Consider the following 22,477-nt stretch of genomic DNA (forward strand, 5'->3'; position numbering starts at 1 on the left):
CAGTTGGCTGACGTGTAATTCATTCATGATTAATGTACTCTGTGAAAGTTGGATAGACGTACTTTTAAGTTCCACCTATTAAAAAGCACCGTTGCCAACGCCTCAGTGAGAAAAAGAGCTATTGGTTGTCATTTATCCTTTACATACGATGTTATGACAGATGCTGGAGGGGAAAAAAACACAACTTTGTAGGCGAGACAGCGTAATTACATTGGCACTCGCCTCCAGCCTCCGGCCTTTATTTGCGGTTATCGGCAGGAGCATAGCTTTATGATCTAGTCATGCAAACTGCCGCGTTTCCTCCTTGGAAGTGTTTCTTTCTACCAAGCGGTAAAAGTAGAGGACGTGCAGGCAGGAAGTCGAGCAAATACAGATTGTTCATAATACATCAGCATATTTGGACTTGATAAGCTGGTTAAACATCACACCATGCAGGCTCGCAGCTTCTCTGACGATTTTTTTCAGGGGCGCCTTGAAGGGGGCGGGGCAGGATTGGTGATTGACAGCTGACAGCGACAACAACCGGACGGCTTCTTCCCACCCGTGGGAGGGTGTGTGTCCCAACTTAGGACAATGTCTATATGTCTATACGTACCCTGGGATTGGCTGATTGGCTGGCCACCAGTCCAGGATGGACCCCAGTCCAGGATGGACCCCAGTCCAGGATGGACACCAGTCCAGGATGGACACCAGTGCAGGATGGACCCCGCCTCTCCCCCAAGACAGCTGGGATAGGCTCCAGTACCCCTGCAACGCTTGTGAGGATAAGCGGTAGAAAATGAATGAATTAATAAAAATGTGAAAAAAACAAGAAAATAATGAGGGGGGGGGGTGGAAATGTATAGATATTGGACATACTGTATGCAGGCGACCGTGTCCACCTTGTCCACCTTGTCCACCTTGTCCACCTTGTCCACCTTGTCCACCTTGTCCACCGTGTCCACGCGGTCTCAGCTGTCATGGCCAAAGTTTGGTTGCTGTACGTAACCTTGGTAACCTTGATAAGATCTAAGGTGTTCCGCTGCTCCCAAGGTGATATCACATGGTCAAACACGAGCCCGGCTAGAAAAAGAAGCCAAAAATGTTAATTTGAGTATAAAATGGAGTAACAATAAAAAGATTCTACTAATAAAGAGCATGTATGGATATACCCCATGGGGGGTCCTTTCACCTAAAATGGCCTCATTATAGGAAAGGCAAGGGGCCCTGGTACTTTGGTCTCTGCCTTGTTGTTCGCCATTGGGGGAGTGAGGAGAGGAAGGAGAGCTTTTATTGTGAAGAAACCAGGTAGCGTCCTTTCTCCTGGCATTCCTCTCCAGTCACTCAGACGGCAGAGCAGCAGCAGCAGCAGCAGCAGCAGGTGAGTCCTCTACTCGGCCTTCGGAATAGTCCACTTAGTGTCAGGAGAGCCAGACTGGATCTCCTCAAGGACGTTGATGTTTGATGTTTGCTGGCCTTCAGTTAACGTTCAATGTTTCTTCATGCGATGGAGTCAAACATCCTTCACAACAGGTTGAGAACAGGTCGGGAATGGGTTGGGAACGGGTCGGGAACGGGTCGGGAACGGGTCAGGATTTTTTAAATGTTGTTTTAAACCAATATTTTCACCATAAGTTTTATTCCTATTTCATTTTTCATGACTTTTCAACGCAATTATTCATCATTTCTCTTAATGACTTGGTTTCCAGACATCTTTTTTTTTCTTTTTGTTGAATTTTCAGTCATGTATAAATATGTTTTTCATTGATGTATTAATTTCTACTTGAAGTGAAAGCAAGGAAACGTGTGTTTGATCTTTTGCTAACGACGGCATAACTGCTCCACTTTACATTAGAAATTCATTTTTTTAAATCTGCAACATTATTTGTGTAGGACACATCCAAATGTTATCCTTGGCGACTCACTTTTGGGTCCCCACCCACCAGTTGAGAACCACCGCTGTGTAGGACAGGAGCGTTGGGTGGTTTTATTTTGCTAGTAGTCAAAGATCCTCTCCGTGACAGGAGCGCTTGGCTGCCAATGAAGGAGATTCTCCAACATAGGGTCCAGGACTGTCCTGCCATGTGTACGGCTGGCAGACATCTTTGTTTTATGAAGAGTCAGGACTGATCGTGGACTTGTCCTCCTCCAGGATGGTGGTTCCTGTGGTCCGACACCAGGGTGTGCGAAACCTGTACCTCCGGTTGCGTCAGCCGTTCCACTGCTGTCCAATCAGCTGCTCACCTTGTAGGGTGGTGGTCAGGGGCGGGGCCACAGCCGTTCTTGGGGTACGACATCGTTGGCCTCCACTGAAACACTCAACATCTCATCTCCGTACAAAAGGACCTTTGCTCCAGTCAACCTTTTCCACTCAGGAGTTCAGAACAAGCTATGAAACACACTTAGCAAAGTAGCCACGAGCTAGCTCCCACTAGCAATAGAGTGGAGTAGCAATTCCTAAGACCCAGTCCCAGTTCTAGCCCTTACCCAGTCCTAAGACCCAGTCCCAGTTCTAGCCCTAACCCAGTCCTAAGACCCAGTCCCAGTTCTAGCCCTAACCCTTACTTGGTCTTTGTGTTTGCAGACCATTCAGATCCTGGTGGGCGTGTTCAACATCGGACTGGGGCCGGGAAGAACGTGGCAACACCCCTTTTTTCTGGCCAGTCTGGGAGCAGCTTACTGGCTGGGTGCCGTGGTAAATCCGTGACTTTCGCTTTCACTTTCTAAAGACTTTCCCAAAGCAACATTTGAAAGGAGTTGTGTGTAGTTTGTCAGCACAGGAATCCTGTCCATCTTGGCGGGGCAGTGCCCCTCCTGCTGCTTGGTGAGTCTGAAAGTGTTAAAAAGCTAATCGTTTCCTTTTCATGACTTGAAATAAAGAAGGAAGTCCTTCCCCTCAGGTGGGCCTGACGGTGTTCATGAACATCGCCAGCGCCATCTTGGCCATTGTGGCCATCGTGCTGTACGCCGTTGACATGGGAAAGCTTTCCCTCTACTTGTTCTGCGGCGTCCGGCCGTACTTTGATAACTCCGCTTGTCAAGATGTGGCCTATTTTGCAATGGTAAGACTTACGCAATACTGCAGTAAACAGACACAAATAGCTAGTAATACCGCTCCGCTCCTGCAGGGGCGCTATGGGCTAGACAGATATGTCATATGAAATCAGACTCATGTATTAGCCTTATGATCATTTCTACTTTTCTTGTCAGAGGTTGATAAGAGGCATGGACGTCACGCTGGTGGTGCTGGCTGCTCTCCAGCTGTGCGTCAGCATCAGCATGAGCGTTCTGGCCATCAAGGCTTTGGTGCTTGGCTGCAGAAAGAAGGTATAGCTACAGTATAGTATAGTACAGTATAGTATTCATATGTAGGTATCTGTAGGTATCTGTATCTGTAAACGCTAACTTATTAACTTGATTTTGTGCCGGCAGCGTGATGAAGATGTTGAAGAATTCCAGCCAGGAGTGAAGGCTTTTATCCTGGACGCTCCCAGTCCGGAAGACAAATATTAGAATATGAATATATGTATACATACCGCACGTACAGTACAATACATCCAATTCATGAATCCTCAAATGCAAGCTTACACTGCAACTTCTACATGGCAGCATGCTAACTTGGCCAGGGTAACTAGTGTTAGCATTTTTCATGACAAAATATAGTACATATACATCTATGGTATATACTCCTATATACTGCTGTTTTATTGTTCTTTCAATAAAATGCAATTAAATTTTAATTTTTCAGACATAGTTGAAAGTGGTGATTAATCATGATTAATTGAATCTGAAAACGGATGAATGTGATTATAAAATGTGATCATTTGACAGCCCTTCTCCTTTGTGATGTGATGACATTAATTGCCGTTAGGTGGCGACATTTCCCCATGAATGCACACAGCTGCCTGATTGTCATCTCCCGCTTGGCCGCAAAACTACAGAGGTAAAAGACGTGAGCCGAGGTCGCTTATCGTCTTTTTTATTTAATTTATTTATATTATTTTATTTTTGGTGAAATGGGAAACGCTTGGTTCGTGGTTCATCATGATCATCAATTAGCCTGTGATCGATTGATTTCGTCTTGACCACGTATCGGGGCGAAACAGAGGTCCAAGCTAGCTCACTCTCATTAGCAGAGAAAAAGTATTAGACAAAGATGACAATAAACACCAAGTTAGAGCAATAAAAGGTAAATCCACAACATGTTTAAACACTTACATCTTCCGTTTCGCCAAAAACTGGTTAGACAAGAAGCAGATAAAGGTGAGCTCGTACAAATACGCTTGTTGTGCTGCACTCAAAATGGCGCCTGGGCCAAATTGCCTGCTGCTTACAGTGGAAGGCCGCTAGATGGCGCTGCCACGCAGCTCCAACCACTAAAGAACTACTTAGGGAATTTGTGGCAACATTGCCACCTAGTGGAGAAATAAAGAACAGTTCCGAACAGAATAGAATTACTGCAGACTTTTCCGTTTTTAAAGCCCCTTTAATGATGCCTGACAGGACATAAACACCACATGTAGCATGCTTCCCACATGTAGCATGTTTCCCACATGTAGCATGCTTCCCACATGTAGCATGCTTCCCACATGTAGCATGTTTCCCACATGTAGCATGTTTCCAAGATCCAGAGCATTGTCAGTCAAGGTGTCTTCAGTCACGTGATGCCGCCATCTTTCTCGGCGGTTGATAGGAGTACTGAGCATCAACACGGTGGGATTATTAACACGCTGCTTATTATCAACACCATGGTTACCGGATTAGAGCATTAGTTAAACAGCTTTTTCTGTCACCCCCCCCCAAGACCTCCACCATCCGTGTCCTCCAGTCTTTCAGCACAATGTCAAGACGCACACAAATTGTCAGACGATAACACAAAGTGTTGTTTTGTTGGGCTGTGAGTCCGTGTTAGAAAGGGCGGAATACAAAAATACTGCAAAAATCCTCTTGAATGTACTTGGTGGAATTTCTGTCTCTTTTTGAAAGGAAATAATCTGAGGTTTTCAGAATAAAGTTGTAGATTGTGTAGAATAAGGTGGTGGATGTACGCACTACGACCTCAAATAGAGGCTTTCGTTCCACAAATGGCGCATTATTTTAATACTGTGTTCATTTTTAACTTTACTCACAGAAATGTAGGACTTTATTCTGAAAATCTCAGATGATTTGAATAGAATTATTTTATTCTCCTAATGTCAGATTGTTAGAATTCTATGTCCCACTTTATTTTCCAAACGTCTGATTATTTGAGTATAAGAGGCCTTACCTGAGACGGCTACGAGAAGGGGGGACTTTATTTTGAAAATGGGGGGTGGGGGGGGCAGTAGGAAGGAATGAGGTGAGACGGCTTAGTGGGCTGTCGGGCTTCAGGCACACAAGACATCAAGATAAAAAGCAGACGGAAGCAAAGCGCTTGGAATGTCATGGGGCGGGCGTACGGAAGCCCCCAAAGGTCACATCAGATATCAGTGGGGGGGGGGCTGCCCCCGGAGGACAGAGGAAAGGATAGGGAACATGGGGGTGTGACCTCTTTGGGCTTCGGGGGGGATCCCTCTCGGGTGACAGAAGGAGAAGAAGGCGTTTCCCTTCCCTCAGGCCGGGACCGGCAGCAGACGCAGAGACATGACAAAGGGGGGGGGCGGGGGGAGGGCAAGAAGGGCGACCATCTGAGGAAAAGAAGTTTGATGCGGCGAGGTGTGCCGCTGCGTCTCGCCTCGTCCGGGCATCAGGGAAGGATGGCGAGTCATTTGGCTTTGATTTCGGCGTAGCTGCTGCCGTCGTCCCCCCTCCCCGAGGCCCCCTCCCTGGGCCTGGCCCCGCCAAACTCCAGGGCGGCGTAGTTCAGCTCTCGCCTCTCCATTCCAGCCAAAGAGCCCGCAGGTTGGAAATCCCCGTCTTCTCCCTGCGCACAAAGCGGATGCATCAGCGGCGGCCAGACACCCCCCCCCACATCACAGATAGCGTGGCGTACACAAATACTACTGGTAGTAGCGGTAGTAGTAGTCGTAGTAGTGCTGACCGGCTGGACAGGGAGACTTGAGATGCGGGAGGTTAGTTTGGAACGTGGGTGAAGCCTGGGTCACAACCGGGAAAACCGGACAAACGGCGAGGACGTTCTTTGCCATGGCGACCAACGCCAGACTTCCTACGTCTTTGATGTTCGTCTGCCACGTCTTTCGTACGCCCGGCTGGCGCCGGGGTTGGGCAAGATGTCGCCTCTCTCGCACCGGCCGACTCGGCCATTAGCGGCCAACGCACGATCCTATGACGATCCTATGACCATCCTATGATGATCCTATGATGATCCTATGATGACCCTATGACGATCCTATGACCATCCTATGATGATCCTATGATGATCCTATGATGACCCTATGATGACCCTATGACGATCCTATGACGACCCTATGATGACCCTATGACGATCCTATGACGACCCTATGATGACCCTATGATGACCCTATGATGATCCTATGACCATCCTATGATGATCCTATGACCATCCTATGATGATCCTATGACCATCCTATGACGATCCTATGATGATCCTATGACCATCCTATGATGATCCTATGACCATCCTATGATGATCCTATGACCATCCTATGATGATCCTATGATCCTCCATAAGTGTAGACTTCACGTTTGGACTTTATTGTCAGTATTTGGACATTTTGGTAAAATGGAGCTTTTTGTCCCCGTAAAAGTGGGTTTAGTTCCTGCTGGATTTCCCGGCTGTGACCCGGGTCCACGAAGAGGCAGGCCATGCAGACGTGCGGAAAAGGAAGGCGGCGTGCGAGGGCGTGCCAGGGCGTGCCAGGGCGTGCCAGGGCGTGCGAGGGTGCGTCAGCGAGACCGGCGTGCGGCGTGGTTTCTTTTGGGAACCTTACCGTGGTCTCCTCTAGAATGGAGTTAAACTTTGAGCCCAACAGCTCGGTCTTAAGCTGTGCAGGAGTTAGGAGAGAAGAAGAGACAACAACGCAGAGAAGCCATGAAAGCAGGAGAACACAGTCTTTCCAAAGGTCACGGTCGGGGCAGCGAGTGGGAGAGATGCCTGCCCCGGGGGCGGGGGTTCCGGGGGGTCTGGGGCGGGAATGCCAATTTATCAAATTCCGCCACTGGTTTCCTCCATGTGCCCCCCCTGCCCCCCTGCCCCCCGCCCCCGAAGCAGCGCTGGAACGGTCATGCAACAGCAGCACGTCTCACCACTTTCTTCCTGAGATTTTGTTTGTCCTTCTTGACTGCGCTGTAGTACAAAGCGGGGTTCTCCAGGACCACGTCCTGCTTAGGGTAGCCATCCTCTCTGGGGACGGAGTCACATGATCACACTCGGCCTGCGCCGACGCCAACGCAGGGCGACACGCCAAGCCTGGGCATCCATTTTAAAACAAGCAGCTGGGTCAGGTTAAGCCGTGGACGTGCGTGACGGTGAGCGATGTCGTTATTGGACGCTTTAGTCGGGCGTCTGGATTGGGGGGCTTGCCACTTTGGAGGGGGGGGGGGTTAGGGTGTGGTGTATTTAGCGGAGTGAGTGGAGGATAGAAAAGCGGTGTGAGGGCGGGGATTCGTGCCTGCGGAGTAGAGGGTTAGACCAGCTAGCTAAACCTCTCCGTCCAAGGACATCCGGAGGTCGTGCTAAGCCCCAATCGCTCTGGAGATACTGGCATCCGCACCAATCCCACTTTGGCGTTTTAGAATGGATGACGAGGCTTAAGTGTTTCCTGAGATTTCATTTTTTTGGAAGCAAGACGAGCTCTGCCTCGCATCTCCCGGAGTTCAACCTTCCTACTCACTTCTTGTTGTTGTGGCCCACGTATCTCACGGCGGCGATGATGAAGGCGATGACCGCCACGCCTCCGATGGTGCCGACGATCACGGCCATCAAGTACTTCTCTGCAAATGGAAGAGAATTCGGGTGAGATCGGGGGGGCTGACCTGAGAGGAAACTGGCATGTTTCCGCCCCACATACTCTCCTGCTGCAGCTCCAGGAGAACGTTCTCTCTGCCGTACGTGTTGGAGATGCTGCAGTAGACGTTGACGGCAGGACCGCCCTCGTTGGCGCGCTCGCCTTTCTCCCGCAGCTTGATCATGGCGGTGGAGGTCTGGCCATCCGTGTGCGTGTAGAAGTTGTAGCGGCCTTCCGTTTCGTTGATGGTGACGTTCACGTCGGGGAGGTAAAACTCAATGGTGGGTTCCGGGTTTCCCGTGGCCATGCAGACACACTGGACCCCCTCCCTCACCACGGTGCATTTGGACTCTTCCAGAAGGACCGGAGCGTCTAAGACGGACAGAAACTGTTGGAGGTTTGTGGTCTGGATGAAGAAGCTCCATGCTACTCACACTCCACTGTGATGTTCAGGGAGCTGCTGGCCCGGCCGTGCTCGTTCTCCGCCAGGCAGCGGTAGCGCCCGTCGCCCTGCGGCGTGATGCCCTCGATCTCCAGCACCGACAGCTCATCCGCCGTGATGGTGCCCACCAGCTGGCCGTCCTTCAGCCAGGTCAGGGTCGGGGCCGGGCTGCCCTGGGTGCTGCAGTGCAGGGCCAGCGAGGCGCCCTCCAGGACCGTCAAGGAGTCGTTGACCACCGGCTCCCTGGGGGGGTCTTCAAGACAAAGACCGGCTCACTATACCGCATTGGACACGCTCCAAACCTGTGGGAGGACTTACACTTGACCGCCAGGTAGAGAGACGTGTTCATGACACCGTAGCCGTTGTCCCCGATGCAGGTGTAGACCCCTTCCTCTGCAGGCGTCACATCGCTCAGGGTAAGGGACAGGTTGGACTCCGTGTCCCACATCAGTTCCTGGTCTCCAAACCTCCAGGAGATCCTGGGAGCAGGATTACTGTCCACCTCGCAATGCAGCGTCGCAGAGCTGCCCTCCATCACCTCTGAGGAGACGTTCACCCACACGGAGCGTGGGGGGTCTGGGAGGACACAAGATGGAGAGCAGTGTTTGATCCTGCTGTCTGCCATGCTCGTTCTCACATTGGAATCATGGAATCAGATGGAATCAGGGACTACTTTGACGGGTCTCGACTAGCAAAACCCCGAGTCACGACCGAACTGCTACTTGACTGAAGGTGGTGGTCTACGTTCCATCCATCCCGTGTTCCATCATTTTTGTTCTCAGGGAAAACTCGGCCCAGTGGTTCATCCAATTCCTGGTGCGGGTTTGGGTCCACAGGAACTCGTGCGTTGCGGTTTTACTTACACTTGATGTCCAGAGAGACCAGCCTCTCGTAGACCAGGGTGGTGTTGGGGTAGTAAACCCTGCAGCCCAGCAGCTGCCCGTTGTGGACCGGCCTGGGCGTGAATGTCAGGGTGCTGGACACGACCGCGGTGTTGCTCTCCTCCACCGATTCCGAGCTGAACTCGGGGTCAGGCAGGTAGTCCGTGTACATCCACTGGATCTCAGGAGTCATGTCGGGGCAGTTATCGGGAGCGTAGCACGTCAGCTCCAAGCTCTCGTCGCTGACGATCTCCTCCGGAACGTCGATGTTGGGTTGTTCTGAGGAAAGAACCGCATTACCACATGGTCTGACGCGGAAGAACAAACACCAAATGGTGGTGGTCTGAGAGGCCATGGGCACGACTTGGCAGCCATGCTTCCATCAGACTACCCCAGGGCGGCTGTGCCTACAGATGTACCTTACCACCACCAGTGTGGGCACGACTTGGCAGCCATGCTTCCATCAGACTACCCTAGGGTGGCTGTGCCTACAGATGTATCTTACCACCACCAGTGTGGGCACGACTTGGCAGCCATGCTTCCATCACACTACCCCAGGGCGGCTGTGCCTACAGATGTACCTTACCACCACCAGTGTGGGCACGACTTGGCAGCCATGCTTCCATCAGACTACCCTAGGGTGGCTGTGCTTACAGATGTACCTTACCACCACCAGTGTGGGCACGACTTGGCAGCCATGCTTCCATCAGACTACCCCAGGGCGGCTGTGCCTACAGATGTACCTTACCACCACCAGTGTGGGCACGACTTGGCAGCCATGCTTCCATCAGACTATCCCAGGGCGGCTGTGCCTACAGATGTACCTTACCACCACCAGTGTGGGCACGACTTGGCAGCCATGCTTCCATCACACTACCCCAGGGCGGCTGTGCCTACAGATGTACCTTACCACCACCAGTGTGGGACTGTCACACTACCCCAGGGCGGCTACGCTACAGATGTAGTAGACTTAGTAAACACAGAGCTACGTTAGCTAGGTTATGTTAACTCCCCACAAGCGCTTGGGAGTGTGACCAATCACAGCGGAGTGGGCGTGGCTGGAGGAGGGCTGCGGGTGGAGTAAATTACACAGACCGTTTGGAGGGGGAGGCAGGAAAGCCAAGGGAAAACTGCAGGAAGAGGCATAGAGTCTGGAAGATCTAGAAAGCCAATCCATTATTTGTGTCTTACCCAGAACTTTGAGCTCAGCATAGTCCGGGAACGTGTACACGTTTGCTCCGCCGAGGTCCGCCCGGAAGTAGTACCTCCCCGAGTGCTCCGGCCCGACGCTGTTGACGAGAAGCGTGCAGTTCCTCTGCTGGAGGTCCCCCAGTAATTTAGTGCGATCCTTGTAGCTCTCGTGCACGACGTCCGTGCGTGACTTGGCCACCACGGGGGGGAAGAGTTGAGGGTAGGGCTGGCCGAAGTACCAGACGCCGTGAACGCCACGGTACGGCCTGACGCCGGACGGGTACATGAAGGTGCAGGGGATGACCACGCAGGTGTTGGTCATGGCCGAGATGTCCCGCGGTAACCAAACGGTCCACTGGGAACTGACGTCTACGAGAAGAAGCAAGACTTAGGACTTGGCAGTCTCAGGAAGGCCGAGGATCTGATGCCGGTGGCTTACCGTGGATGACTAGCAACAGCGGCAAGAGCAGCGTCAAACACCACATGGTCTCCACTCAGCGTCTCTGGAAGACACAATGGGCGTTCCATACATCACACACGTCATCGGCGTCTCCTTTACAGCAGGAGCCAGTAGCACCATCCCACGCTTGGGAACAGCTCTGGCTTTCATTTCACAGGAACCTGCCCTACAGACAGCGGAACCTCAACAGTCCAACGTCCTCCTTTTGGGCTCCAAGCAACATTTTAGCAAGTACAGTCGCGGCCAAAAGGCCTGAGAATGACAAGTATTGGTTTGCAGATCTTTTTGTCAGATGTTGCAACGCCATGGCGCTGCTCATCGCTAAACCGTGTGTTTGGGTAGCCCTCTTTAGTCATGGCTGTAGTCGCTGGTGAAAATGAATGTGACATTTCCTGCAGGTTCTTCTTCACAAACTAAAAGAGAGCATGGGATACCCCCAGAAGAATCCCTCTTTCAGAAGAATGACCCACAGTTCACATCGGCGGCAGGAATACCTGTGAATCCAGAACAAAGGGATGTTTTGGAGAAGTAGGAGAAGCAGGAGAAGCAGGAGAAGCAGGAGAAGCAGGAGAAGGGGCTCCTCTGGCGGGTGTTCACTCACACCCAGGCACTCACCCGACCGTCTTCTCTGAAACCATAGAAAAACCCAACATGGCAGCTTGAAACAAATCCACATGCTGCCCATCATCCACCATCCTTACAAGAGACGTCAACACACGTCCATCTCCTTTGCGTGTCTTGTAAAGATATAAAAAACAGGCAGGAGGAGGCGGCTAATGAATGCTTAACGGGACACACCCGTTGGCCTGGATAGGCGGCTACTCAAAGACCTCCAAAAAGCTCCAACAGGGTTTTCTAGTAACTGGTAACAGCAGTTATTAATGAGTAGTTACCGAGGAACAAAGGCACATACATTTAGAGTGGTTACTGAGGACCCAATGAGCAATGCACATACATTTAGAGTGGTTACTGAGGACCTAATGAGCAATGCACACACATTTAGAGTGGTTACTGAGGACCTAATGAGCAATGCACATACATTTAGAGTGGTTACTGAGGACCTAATGAGCAATGCACATACATTTAGAGTGGTTACTGAGGACCTAATAAGCAATGCACATACATTTAGAGTAGTAACTGATGAACTAATGTCCATGTATTTAGAGCAGTTGTAGGTGCGTCCCATTCCGTGCATTGTCAGCTGCCTCATCATCTGTTTTTCCATCCTTAGAAGGCAGAGGAAAGAGAAAGACCTGCGTTCTCGTCTCTCGTGAGGACAGTGGATGATGGGCAGACGTTGCTTGAGGTGGACCAAGTCGGCTTGCCAGTGGACCGAGACCACTTCAGCATGATGATGGGATTCAGGCTAGACGGAGGGAACCGTACCAGGAGAGCAAACGCGCCTTCCAGTTGACGCCACGGAGGGGACGCGGCTCGGGCAGAGCATGACATCAATGACATCATGGCGCTGATAGTAAGTGACTTTGTCACGCCAGCCGTGGAGAAGTCACAGCGCCGGTTTGTTGCCCTGCGTGGTGGCCGTACGTCAGCCAGCCAATGAAAGACAGCCACTGTTGGCGGCGCCGTGACGCTACGTGTCAACACGCATCACGTCATGGGCACCGTGAGGATTACGGACGCCGCGTGTGCTCCATGGACAGACAGAGACAGAGACAGAGAAAATGCCAAGTTCCATTCGACATGGAGACATGAGAAGAAGGGCTGCTTCGTAGGAAGAACCGCAGCACTCCCATCCTGCTGGACGCAAATAAAGCCTGCATGGCAGTCACGCATGACAGGATGCATGCGTCACGCCGTGGCAGCCGGCGTGTGCAGATGGCGGCCTCGGAGTGGATTGAGATGGTGAGCTTCATGCAGAACACACCGACACCCCACAGACACGTCCTCAGCGCTATTAGAGGATGCTAACAGACCGGTGTCTGCAGACGGCGGAAAGCTTGCACTAATTCTTTCCAACGGGACTCATCCTCACCCTTCCCTCCGCCAAGCGGCGGCAACAACAGAAACATCACGTCGATGCTCGCCAAAGATCCTCTATTTGACAGCACCACTTTGCTGTTAAAAACAGCAAAATGCGGCTCAAAGATCCTCTATGTGACAGGAGTGCTGTGTTGTTTTGAAGGATCTACTGTGAAAACTCTGATCAAAGATCCTCCATATGACAGGAGCGCTTGCTAGTCAAAGATCCATTTTATTGTATGACAGGAGTCATAAAACCTGAGTCAAAGATCCCCTATAGAACAGGAATGGTCTAGGGCCAGTCACTGGGGGGGGCGCCGGTTGCGTAACCCTGACGTCAAGCCCTCGTCATGTCTTTGTCAGTCTGAGATAGCCTGGCCACACCATGCGGCGTCACGCTTCCATCTGCAGAGGGACAAAAGGCCGAGAGCCGACCGAGTGCGTCCAGGCCGAGAGGCGCCACCGCCTCCTTCACAATGGCCTCCTTGAGCAGGCGGACAATCAGCAGATACGCGTGCACGCTTCCTGGTACAGACCACTTGCCTCATACCAGCCTCAGCTCCAGACTCCTGCTCCCTCGCTTGCTGTCCAGCCTCTGGTTTGGCTTCTTCTCGGCGTGGGTGGCCCCTCTAGATGTTTGGATTCTGGAGGAGAGAGAGGAAGGACATGAGAGAGTTGCTGGTCTACGGGGATGGGGGCCGGGTGTTGGACACCGGGCTGCATTCTCTACCCAAACATCTTCTGATGGGGAGAACAGTGAATGTCACGCTTGGGTCCGAGCCGCAGACACCAAGGAAGACGACACATTGGTCCTCCACTAGAGATCAAAGATCCTCTCCATGACAGGAGCACTCTGCTGCTTCTAAGAATCTCCTCCACAAACATTAGTCAGAGATCCTCTATACGACAGGAGCGCTGTGCTGATTTAAGAATCTACTGCAAAAATCTAGTCAAAGATCCTCTATATAACATGACCCCCTCTTCTGTTTACTACAAAAACATAAATCAAAGATCCTCTATACGACAGGAGTGCTGTGCTGTTTTGAATGGCCTACTGCAAAACTCAAAAGATGGTCAGTCACCCTCGCTCTGGCGCTCCCTGCAAGGTCCTCTGGAGGGGGGGGGTGATGGTGAGGAAGGTGAGGGAGCAACAAGGTAGGAGATGCCAAGAGAGTTGGGAGCACAGTCAGCAAGAAATGCTGGACTGGCAGTGAGACATTTTGATCTAACATGCAGATCTGCGAGGAATGCTTGGAGGTGGGGGGGCGCGGCGGGGGGCACGAGCACAGTCAGAGGTCCGCCCAGTGTGCCCATGAGCAGGACAAAAGGCCGCTTGTCCGGTCCCCGAGGAAGGTTGCTGTTCCGCGTCAATGTACGGACGCCACACACTACAGCGTCTGTGTTCAAGCACCACCGTCATCAGCTTTGTGGCTGGGGGGGCTCTGCTCCGCTGGGGAGGTGTGCTCATGGACTGGCCTGAATGAAGCATAAAAATGGCTGAACGGTGGAGCCAAAGGAGGTGAAATCCAAGCAAGGCAGAATAGGCTGGGATATGTGACTGTAGTGTTCTACAATGGCCACCAGGCGTCGCTGTTTGGCAAGACACAAGCGCTAAGATTCCCTGGGGAACACATTTACTGTGACACTGCTGGAGCAGTTTTATGGATTGGACCGGATTAAGATGCTTCATTAAGAGGGGGGGCCTGATGTGGCCCCTTGCTGCAGTGTGCCCCCCCTCGGTGCATACAGTGTTCCCTCGTTTATCGCTGATATTTTCCTGAAACCTCTGAATGTTTTTCACCTGAAGGAGTTCAAGGGAAAAACAATTCCTTTTTATGCTTGCACCATTGAATGTGGCCCACAGGGGGCGCCACCACGCCACCAATGCATATGGGGTGGCCCAGCCAGAAAAGGGCATAAGGCATTGTTGGGGGTGGGTGGGGGGGTCTATTAACAATGGCCATGCACGTGTGTTAGCGTAAGGCGTGCCGACACGCTTGCTAGCGTGGGCTGTGCAGCTATGTGACCTTCCTCGTCATCTTCCTCCATTGTCCGAGGAGAAGAAATACTCGAGTGCCAAGAACATCTCCTTTATGGGGGGGGGGGGGGGGGGGGGGGGCAATAGAATGAGACACACACACACAGGCCATTGTGCCATGGACAAACTGGAGGAATTTTTCCGGAACAGGCCCGCTCACAGCTTGCACTCGGCTGTGAGGCACGCTCAGAGCCCCCCCCCCAACACTAAAAAGCACTCCGAGGAGCAGATGGTCTTTAAAGCATGACGACTTCACGCCGGCCCTCCCTCCCTCCCTCCCACACACACACACACACACACACACACACACACACCATAAACAGCAAGCGGTGCCAGCATGCGATGACTGGGTCTGATCAACGTCCAAGGAGGAGACTAGTGGCCACTTTATTAAGTACACCTGCACCATCATGACACCACACCGTGGGCCCAACTCCGAAGAGGCCGAGACAATAGCAGAATAATAATAATAATAATAAGCCCAAATCATATGCAGATCAAAAAGAGCCGCCGTGGCGACTCGGTAGTCAGGAAGAAGCGGAAGGAAACAAACGATGTCCGTTATGGAGTCGCTATTGGACAGAAGTTGATCTGTTTTCTTCATCAGGGTCAATCACTTTTAGCTTCAACTTTTCATTTCCGTCAGCAGTCAGCGGCTATTGATGTGTGTTTATTTGTAGATGCATTTATTTCATCCAATATTCCACATTATTTTGGTATTGTAAACATTTAACTATAAAAGTAAACATTCAACTATTTTGGTGTGTCGGTATCTCGCTGGTGTTCTGGCAGAAGGTTTAGTTGGGGTGTTGGGCTTTTTCATGGACAGCTTGCACTGGCTCTTCCTCGCCGTTGTTTTGTTGACATGAAGATGAGTTCGTGTGCTGCCAGACTCCGCAAATAGATCACATGTTCACACAAAAGACCTGCCTTCACCAAAGAGTCCAGATAGATTCACTTGGCAGAACAAGACCAGACGGCAGGATACATCCATCCATCCATCCATCCATAGTATCTATCATCCATCCATAGTATCCATCATCCATCCATAGTATCCATCATCCATCCATAGTATCCATCATCCATCCATAGTACCCATCATCCATCCATAGTATCCATCATCCATCCATAGTATCCATCATCCATCCATAGTATCCATCATCCATCCATAGTATCTATCATCCATCCATCCATAGTATCTATCATCCATCCATAGTATCTATCATCCATCCATAGTATCCATCATCCATCCATAGTATCCATCATCCATCCATAGTATCCATCATCCATCCATAGTATCCATCATCCATCCATAGTATCCATCATCCATCCATAGTATCTATCATCCATCCATAGTATCTATCATCCATCCATAGTATCTATCATCCATCCATCCATAGTATCTATCATCCATCCATAGTATCTATCATCCATCCATAGTATCCATCATCCATCCATAGTATCCATCATCCATCCATAGTATCTATCATCCATCCATAGTATCCATCATCCATCCATAGTATCCATCATCCATCCATAGTATCCATCATCCATCCATAGTATCCATCATCCATCCATAGTATCCATCATCCATCCATAGTATCCATCATCCATCCATAGTATCCATCATCCATCCATCCATAGTATCCATCATCCATCCATCCATAGTATCCATCATCCATCCATAGTATCCATCATCCATCCATAGTATCCATCATCCATCCATAGTATCCATCATCCATCCATAGTATCCATCATCCATCCATAGTATCCATCATCCATCCATAGTATCCATCATCCATCCATAGTATCCATCATCCATCCATAGTATCCATCATCCATCCATAGTATCCATCATCCATCCATAGTATCCATCATCCATCCATAGTATCCATCATCCATCCATAGTATCCATCATCCATCCATAGTATCCATCATCCATCCATAGTATCCATCATCCATCCATAGTATCTATCATCCATCCATAGTATCTATCATCCATCCATCCATAGTATCTATCATCCATCCATAGTATCTATCATCCATCCATAGTATCTATCATCCATCCATCCATAGTATCTATCATCCATCCATAGTATCCATCATCCATCCATAGTATCTATCATCCATCCATAGTATCTATCATCCATCCATCCATAGTATCTATCATCCATCCATAGTATCTATCATCCATCCATAGTATCTATCATCCATCCATCCATAGTATCCATCATCCATCCATAGTATCTATCATCCATCCATAGTATCTATCATCCATCCATAGTATCTATCATCCATCCATAGTATCTATCATCCATCCATAGTATCCATCATCATCCATAGTATCTATCATCCATCCATCCATAGTATCTATCATCCATCCATAGTATCCATCATCCATCCATAGTATCTATCATCCATCCATCCATAGTATCTACCCACATGAGGAAGTGTGCCAACAGTGGGCCCAGTGGGCAGATGGTGAGACGGCAGGTCTCCTCCAACATTTGGAGCTCCGCCTTCCGCTGGGAAGTGAAGGTGGGCGCTACCTAAGCAGCAGCAGGAGCCATTTGGAAAAGTAAAGATGGCGCCAAGAGTATTCTAGGGCCGCATTGAAAATAAGTCATATGATGTGTTCACAATAAAGTTGCATATTTAGGAGGGAAATACTTTTATTGGCTAAAAAAGGTCAAAAAGGTCATGCATTTGCGAGAAAAAAGGCCTACTTTTACCAGGAGAAAGACATAAATTGAAAAAAATTAAGTTGGAAATTTGTGAGAAAAAAATTTTGGAGTAAAAAAAATAAATTTTGTGAGGAAAAAAGTCATCAATGTATAAAAACCTTGTTTGACACTATTCTCTAAAGTCCTACATTTCTCCAACGTCAGAAATGTACAAAAAGTGGTACTTTCACGAGAAAAAAGGCGTACATTTGTGAGAATAATGTTGCAAATGAACGAGAAAAAGGGAGACAAATTAGGATAAAAAATTGTACATTTATGAGAATAAAAGTTCCAGGTTGTACATTTAAGTAGTACGTTTGCGATAATAACGTGTGCCTATTAAAAAAAGGAACCCAATGACCAAGCCGTCAATGAAACGTAAAGTACGACCACCTGAGCCGGTGACTGACCTCTGACCTCTGACCCGCATGTGACGTCCAGCTGCCTTCCTGACACGCCAGCCTGTCGCCACCTCTCGCCACCCTCGGTACCAAGCCCCGGTGGCGGCCCACCACCGCACCCCCCGAGTGACAAGCACGCCTTCAGTGAGGCAGCATTGTTCACCCTCCGCCTCTGACATTCACCGCTCCCCTGGGGGGGGGGGGGGGGGGGGGGGGGGGGGCACAAAGGCCTACACTGTCCCCCCCCAACCCCTCCTTTGTCCCCTTGCAAACAGGACTTGTCTCTTGTCCCTGACTGTGTGGATTATTTACACTTGATTTCCATCGGTTATCATTAATAAGAGGGGGTGGGGGTGGGGGGGGGCAAGCATGCCGGGCACAGACCCGCCTCTTAATGACGGGAACGCCCCCAAGAAAGGTCCCACCTGAAGCCGGCTGATCCAGGTAGGACTTGGTGGAGATCTGCTTCAGCGTCGCTCCGTATCATGTTCTGCACCCCCCCCATCATCATCATCATCATCATCACCACCATGTCTTTAGCTTTTTCAATTATGATGATTTTAGATTCTTTTTACTACACACCAACATCAATATGAAATAGAGGGCTGCACGGCAGATGAGTGGTTAGCACACAGGCCACACAGCTAGGAGACCCGAGTTCAATTCCACCCTCGGCCATCTCTGTGTGGAGTTTGCATGTTCTCCCCGTGCATGCGTGGCTTTTCTCCAGGTACTACACCCCCCCCCCCATTCCAAAAACATGTTAGCTTCATTGCCCCCCCCTCCAAATTGTCCATAGGTATGAATGTGGGTGGAAATGGTTGTGCCCTGGGATTGGCTGGTAGGGTAGGGTATAATTAGGGTGTATTAGTAGGGTGTATTAGTAGGGTGTATAAGTAGGAAATATGACACCCTGCTAAGCTGCAGCAGGAAGTCTTATGCTAAAGGCCGTGCTAACATGTAGCGTGGATGAGGAGGTCAGTCAGGGACTCCCCTCATTGTCAAACGCTCCTCATGGGACCCCCAGCCCACGGAAACATCCATCCATCCTCACTAGGGTGGGGGTATGCTGGAGCCTATCCCAGCTGTCTGTGGGGAGAGGCGGGGTCCACCCTGGACTGGTGGTCAGCCAATCCCAGGGCACATATAGACAAACAACCATTCACACTCACATTCATATCTATGGACAATTTGGAGTGGCCAATCAAGCTAACACGTTTTTGGAATGGGGGGGGGGGGGGCAGAGAAAAGCAACGCATGCACAGGGAGAACATGCAAACTCCACACAGAGATGCCAAGCAGAGGTTCCAAACCAGGTCTTCCCATCTCCTGATTGTGTGGCCTACATGCTAACCACTCATCCACCGTGCCTGGTCCTGGGGGGGGCCACTGGTACCATGAACGCTCCAGACGGGACCCAGCATCGGTCACACACTGGCGGCCTTTGTTCCTGGAGGCCTGACACGACGCAACCCCGGGAAGTGGAACATGACTGTCTTTTAACGCCAATTCTACCCAGAATTCCATAGGATCCTTTGTGGCTCGGGATCTACTGGATGTTAACGTTGTGGACAGTCAGACTGGAAGGAAACACCAAGACTGTTCCTTTCCACTTTAGGGGGACCAAAGCGGGACCACTGGGTGTCCTGTCATCTGGTGAGGTTCTGGCGAGGTTCTGGTATTTTCCACCATAACTTCACTTTAGTCTGGGAATGCCGTTGGCTCGACACAACAAACGTCACAACAGGACACAAGTGCAACATTCTGACAGACACGCTCTGCTCTACTCTACTCTACTCTACTGTACTCTACTCGGTTGGAAGACCCCCCCCCATGTTAGTGTACATCACATACAGTAGACACAAAGACACCAGCGATGGCAGAGCTCTTACCTCAACAGCCAGATGGATGGATGGATGGATGGATGGATGTGACAGTCCTCCTCTCGTCTTCATCCTTTCTCTCTCGCTCTGTCTCTCTCTCTCCCTTTCCCCCCTCCCTCGCTGTGATGTCAGCTGCTCCGCCCTCGTCGCGTCCAGACCTCCAACTAGCACTCAAACGTTTTCATTCAAAGAACAATCAGTCAACCTTTGAATAACACTTTCTCAAACATAAACTAACACAACAAGTAGGAATATTTTGGACTTCAAAGAGCCGAAACATGCTTAGGGAGGTTGGGAGAGAAAGCTAGAACCTACCACAACTAAGCCAAATATTAGGGAATCATCTTTACTAAGTAGATAGAAGAAGAAAATGGACAACAAAGTTGAAATAGTTGCAGGATTTTTGAAAAATCTGAAAAAATGAAAAGAAAAAATGCTGTCATTTAATAAATAGTCATAATCATGAAAATCATCATTTCAGAAGTTCAAGAAAACAACAAATACCGCTCATTAACAAATGATAAGGCAGGATTATGTACATTTGTACATTTTAACAGCACCAAAACTTAAATCAAATGAAGAGATGTCTGAAAATCTTTCATTCTCACCTGAAGTCAGCTGGGATAGGCTCCAGCATACCCTGATGAGGATGGCACAGAAGATGGATGGTTCCTTTAATATCAGACTATTATGAGCAATGAGGAGTTGCGTTCAAAGACACATCATATAGGATGAATTCATCTGTTTAAGTGAATTTTATGGGATGTCCCAACATCAGTAAATGCAGTAAAATGTACTGAGCATTAAGGGTTACAAAGCGAGTGACAAGAATAGTCAGTTATTGTTTTTATTTACATTTCTGCTTTAGACCGGGGTCACCAACCTTTTTAAACCGAGTTACTACTTCTTGGGTCCTCATGAGGGCTACCAGTTGAATACACACTTCTCAAATAACACAGACAATTTGCCTGTAACTATATGTTATTGTGAATAACTAATGATATTTATCCAGCCTACTGCAATGTTTATAAAGCTAGCAGTTAGCAACATAAACATAACATCTCAGCTATAAGCAGTACACTAACCACACTGTTAGCATGCTAACAATAGCTTGAATTAGTAGCAATGGCTAACTTAGCTCAGCAGTTAGCGACCAGCTAGGCGGCATATGACGGTATAAACATCGTCTAGCATTGAAGGAATGAGAAATAAGCAGGTTACTCACGTTTATAATCCCACACTTAGTTAGTCGGACATCAGATGTCAACTCTGACACTTGGCGGGCTGCCCCGGTGCATTCAGGTGCCCATCTAAGTGCCGTAAACGGGAGCAACGTTTAATTATGTTCACGTAAAACAGCAAAAGATAATGGACACCAGTAAACCAGTCTTTTGTACAAATGTTTAAAGTATTTTAAAATATATTTTCCTTTACAATTTACATGTAATTGTGATTTAAACAAGAATAACAACAAAAAAATGAGAGGAAGCTCGCATGTTTTTGTTGTATTTGTTGACTGTATGTGTTGTATTGTTGGGTACATGAACTACACACGCACTGATACTCTGCACAAATTTACTTCCTAACGGGCAAATCAAGAACTTCAGTAAGTATATTAATATAGTTTTTCAGCCAAGTGCCCCCCCCCTGCAGGCGAGAGGTAAACAATCGGACACCCGGAGCGTGATGTGCTGCAATAGCGCCCTCTCGTGGCCAAACGCCGCTGTTACACGTGGCTGGCCAAGCTGGGCAGAGCTTTATTGTAAAACAGACTTTTCATTGTCGTGTCATCATGAAGGATGCACAATACATTGTTAAAATTGGTTAAAAAAAATAAAAACAATTATGTCAAAAGTAGCAAAGTGTTCTGTTACTAAACACACACATTTACACCCTCTAAGAGCCTCTACTAAGTAAAACATGTTCTGTACAGTTTGAAGGCACTTGTGGCAGCCACAATGTTTGATACATAGAAACACACACGCATACATACTACATGCATCTTCTATTCAAATGGAATTAGGTTTAAAAACACATACATACTACATGCATCTTCTATTCAAATGGAATTAGGTTTAAAAACACATACAGTGAAGAAAATAAGTATTTGAACACCCTGCTATTTTGCTATTTCTCCCACTTAGAAATCATGGAGGGGTCTGAAATTTTCATCGTAGGTGCATGTCCACTGTGAGAGAGATAAACTAAAAAGAAAAATCCAGAAATCACAATGCATGATTTTTTAACAATTTATTTGTGTGATACAGCTGCAAATAAGTATTTGAACACCTGTGTATCATCTAGAATTCTGACCCTGAAAGACCTGTTAGTCTGCCCATTAGAAGTCCACCTGCACTCCATGTATCATCCTGAATCAGATGCACCTGTTTGAGGTCGTTAGCTGCATAAAGACACCTGTCCACCCCATACAATCAGTAAGACTTTAACTTGTAACATGGCGAAGACCAAAGAGCTGTCCAAAGACACCAGAGACAAAATTGTACACCTCCACAAGGCTGGAAAGGGCTACGGAGCAATTACCAAGCAGCTTGGTGAAAAAAGGTCCACTGTTGGAGCTATCATTAGAAAATG

The 22,477-nt window shown here is 49.0% G+C and overlaps 2 protein-coding genes across 7 annotated transcripts; one reads left to right on the top strand and one right to left on the bottom strand.

Annotated features, from left to right (window-relative positions):
* The first annotated feature begins 861 nt into the window (after positions 1-861).
* LOC131137332 (membrane-spanning 4-domains subfamily A member 3-like) lies at positions 862-3,720 on the top strand. Its single transcript, XM_078798044.1, has 8 exons — positions 862-979; positions 1,320-1,360; positions 2,079-2,267; positions 2,564-2,674; positions 2,747-2,803; positions 2,880-3,041; positions 3,190-3,306; positions 3,412-3,720. Exons 1-8 carry the CDS (start codon positions 862-864, stop codon positions 3,490-3,492), a joined length of 876 nt encoding a protein of 291 aa, XP_078654170.1. The 3' UTR covers positions 3,493-3,720.
* Positions 3,721-4,745: 1,025 nt separating this feature from the next.
* mag (myelin associated glycoprotein) lies at positions 4,746-20,284 on the bottom strand. Of its 6 annotated transcripts, none has more exons than XM_058083680.2 (13): positions 19,895-20,284; positions 13,391-13,484; positions 11,355-11,488; positions 10,840-10,903; positions 10,401-10,769; positions 9,192-9,488; positions 8,647-8,904; positions 8,321-8,581; positions 7,950-8,258; positions 7,773-7,872; positions 7,186-7,282; positions 6,870-6,923; positions 4,746-5,881 (listed from the first exon to the last, which is right to left on the bottom strand). In XM_058083680.2, exons 4-13 carry the CDS (start codon positions 10,883-10,885, stop codon positions 5,723-5,725), a joined length of 1,950 nt encoding a protein of 649 aa, XP_057939663.2. In that variant the 5' UTR covers positions 10,886-10,903; positions 11,355-11,488; positions 13,391-13,484; positions 19,895-20,284; the 3' UTR covers positions 4,746-5,722. The 6 variants fall into 6 exon arrangements, with proteins under 6 accessions (XP_057939663.2, XP_078653865.1, XP_078653866.1 ...); XM_078797739.1 differs by having other exon boundaries at positions 13,384-13,484; XM_078797740.1 differs by lacking the exon at positions 19,895-20,284 and adding an exon at positions 18,012-18,069 and having other exon boundaries at positions 13,384-13,484.
* Positions 20,285-22,477: the final 2,193 nt, after the last annotated feature.

The sequence above is a fragment of the Doryrhamphus excisus genome, linkage group LG17, assembly GCF_037039965.1.
Source record: "Doryrhamphus excisus strain RoL-2023G ecotype Guam linkage group LG17, RoL_Dexc_Guam_v1.1, whole genome shotgun sequence".
Lineage (NCBI taxonomy): Eukaryota > Metazoa > Chordata > Actinopteri > Syngnathiformes > Syngnathidae > Doryrhamphus > Doryrhamphus excisus.

Coding starts and splice junctions, on each gene's coding strand:
- LOC131137332 (XM_078798044.1), top strand. CDS start 862: ATGCAGGCGACCGTGTCCACCTTGTCCACCTTGTCCACCTTGTCCACC. Junction 980..1,319: donor ATGGCCAAAGTTTGGTTGCT/GTACGTAACCTT, acceptor ATTCCTCTCCAG/TCACTCAGACGGCAGAGCAG. Junction 2,804..2,879: donor AGTGCCCCTCCTGCTGCTTG/GTGAGTCTGAAA, acceptor CCTTCCCCTCAG/GTGGGCCTGACGGTGTTCAT.
- mag (XM_058083680.2), bottom strand. CDS start 10,885: ATGTGGTGTTTGACGCTGCTCTTGCCGCTGTTGCTAGTCATCCACG. Junction 10,770..10,839: donor GCTGTTGCTAGTCATCCACG/GTAAGCCACCGG, acceptor TTCTTCTCGTAG/ACGTCAGTTCCCAGTGGACC. Junction 8,582..8,646: donor TCTCTACCTGGCGGTCAAGT/GTAAGTCCTCCC, acceptor TTTGTCTTGAAG/ACCCCCCCAGGGAGCCGGTG.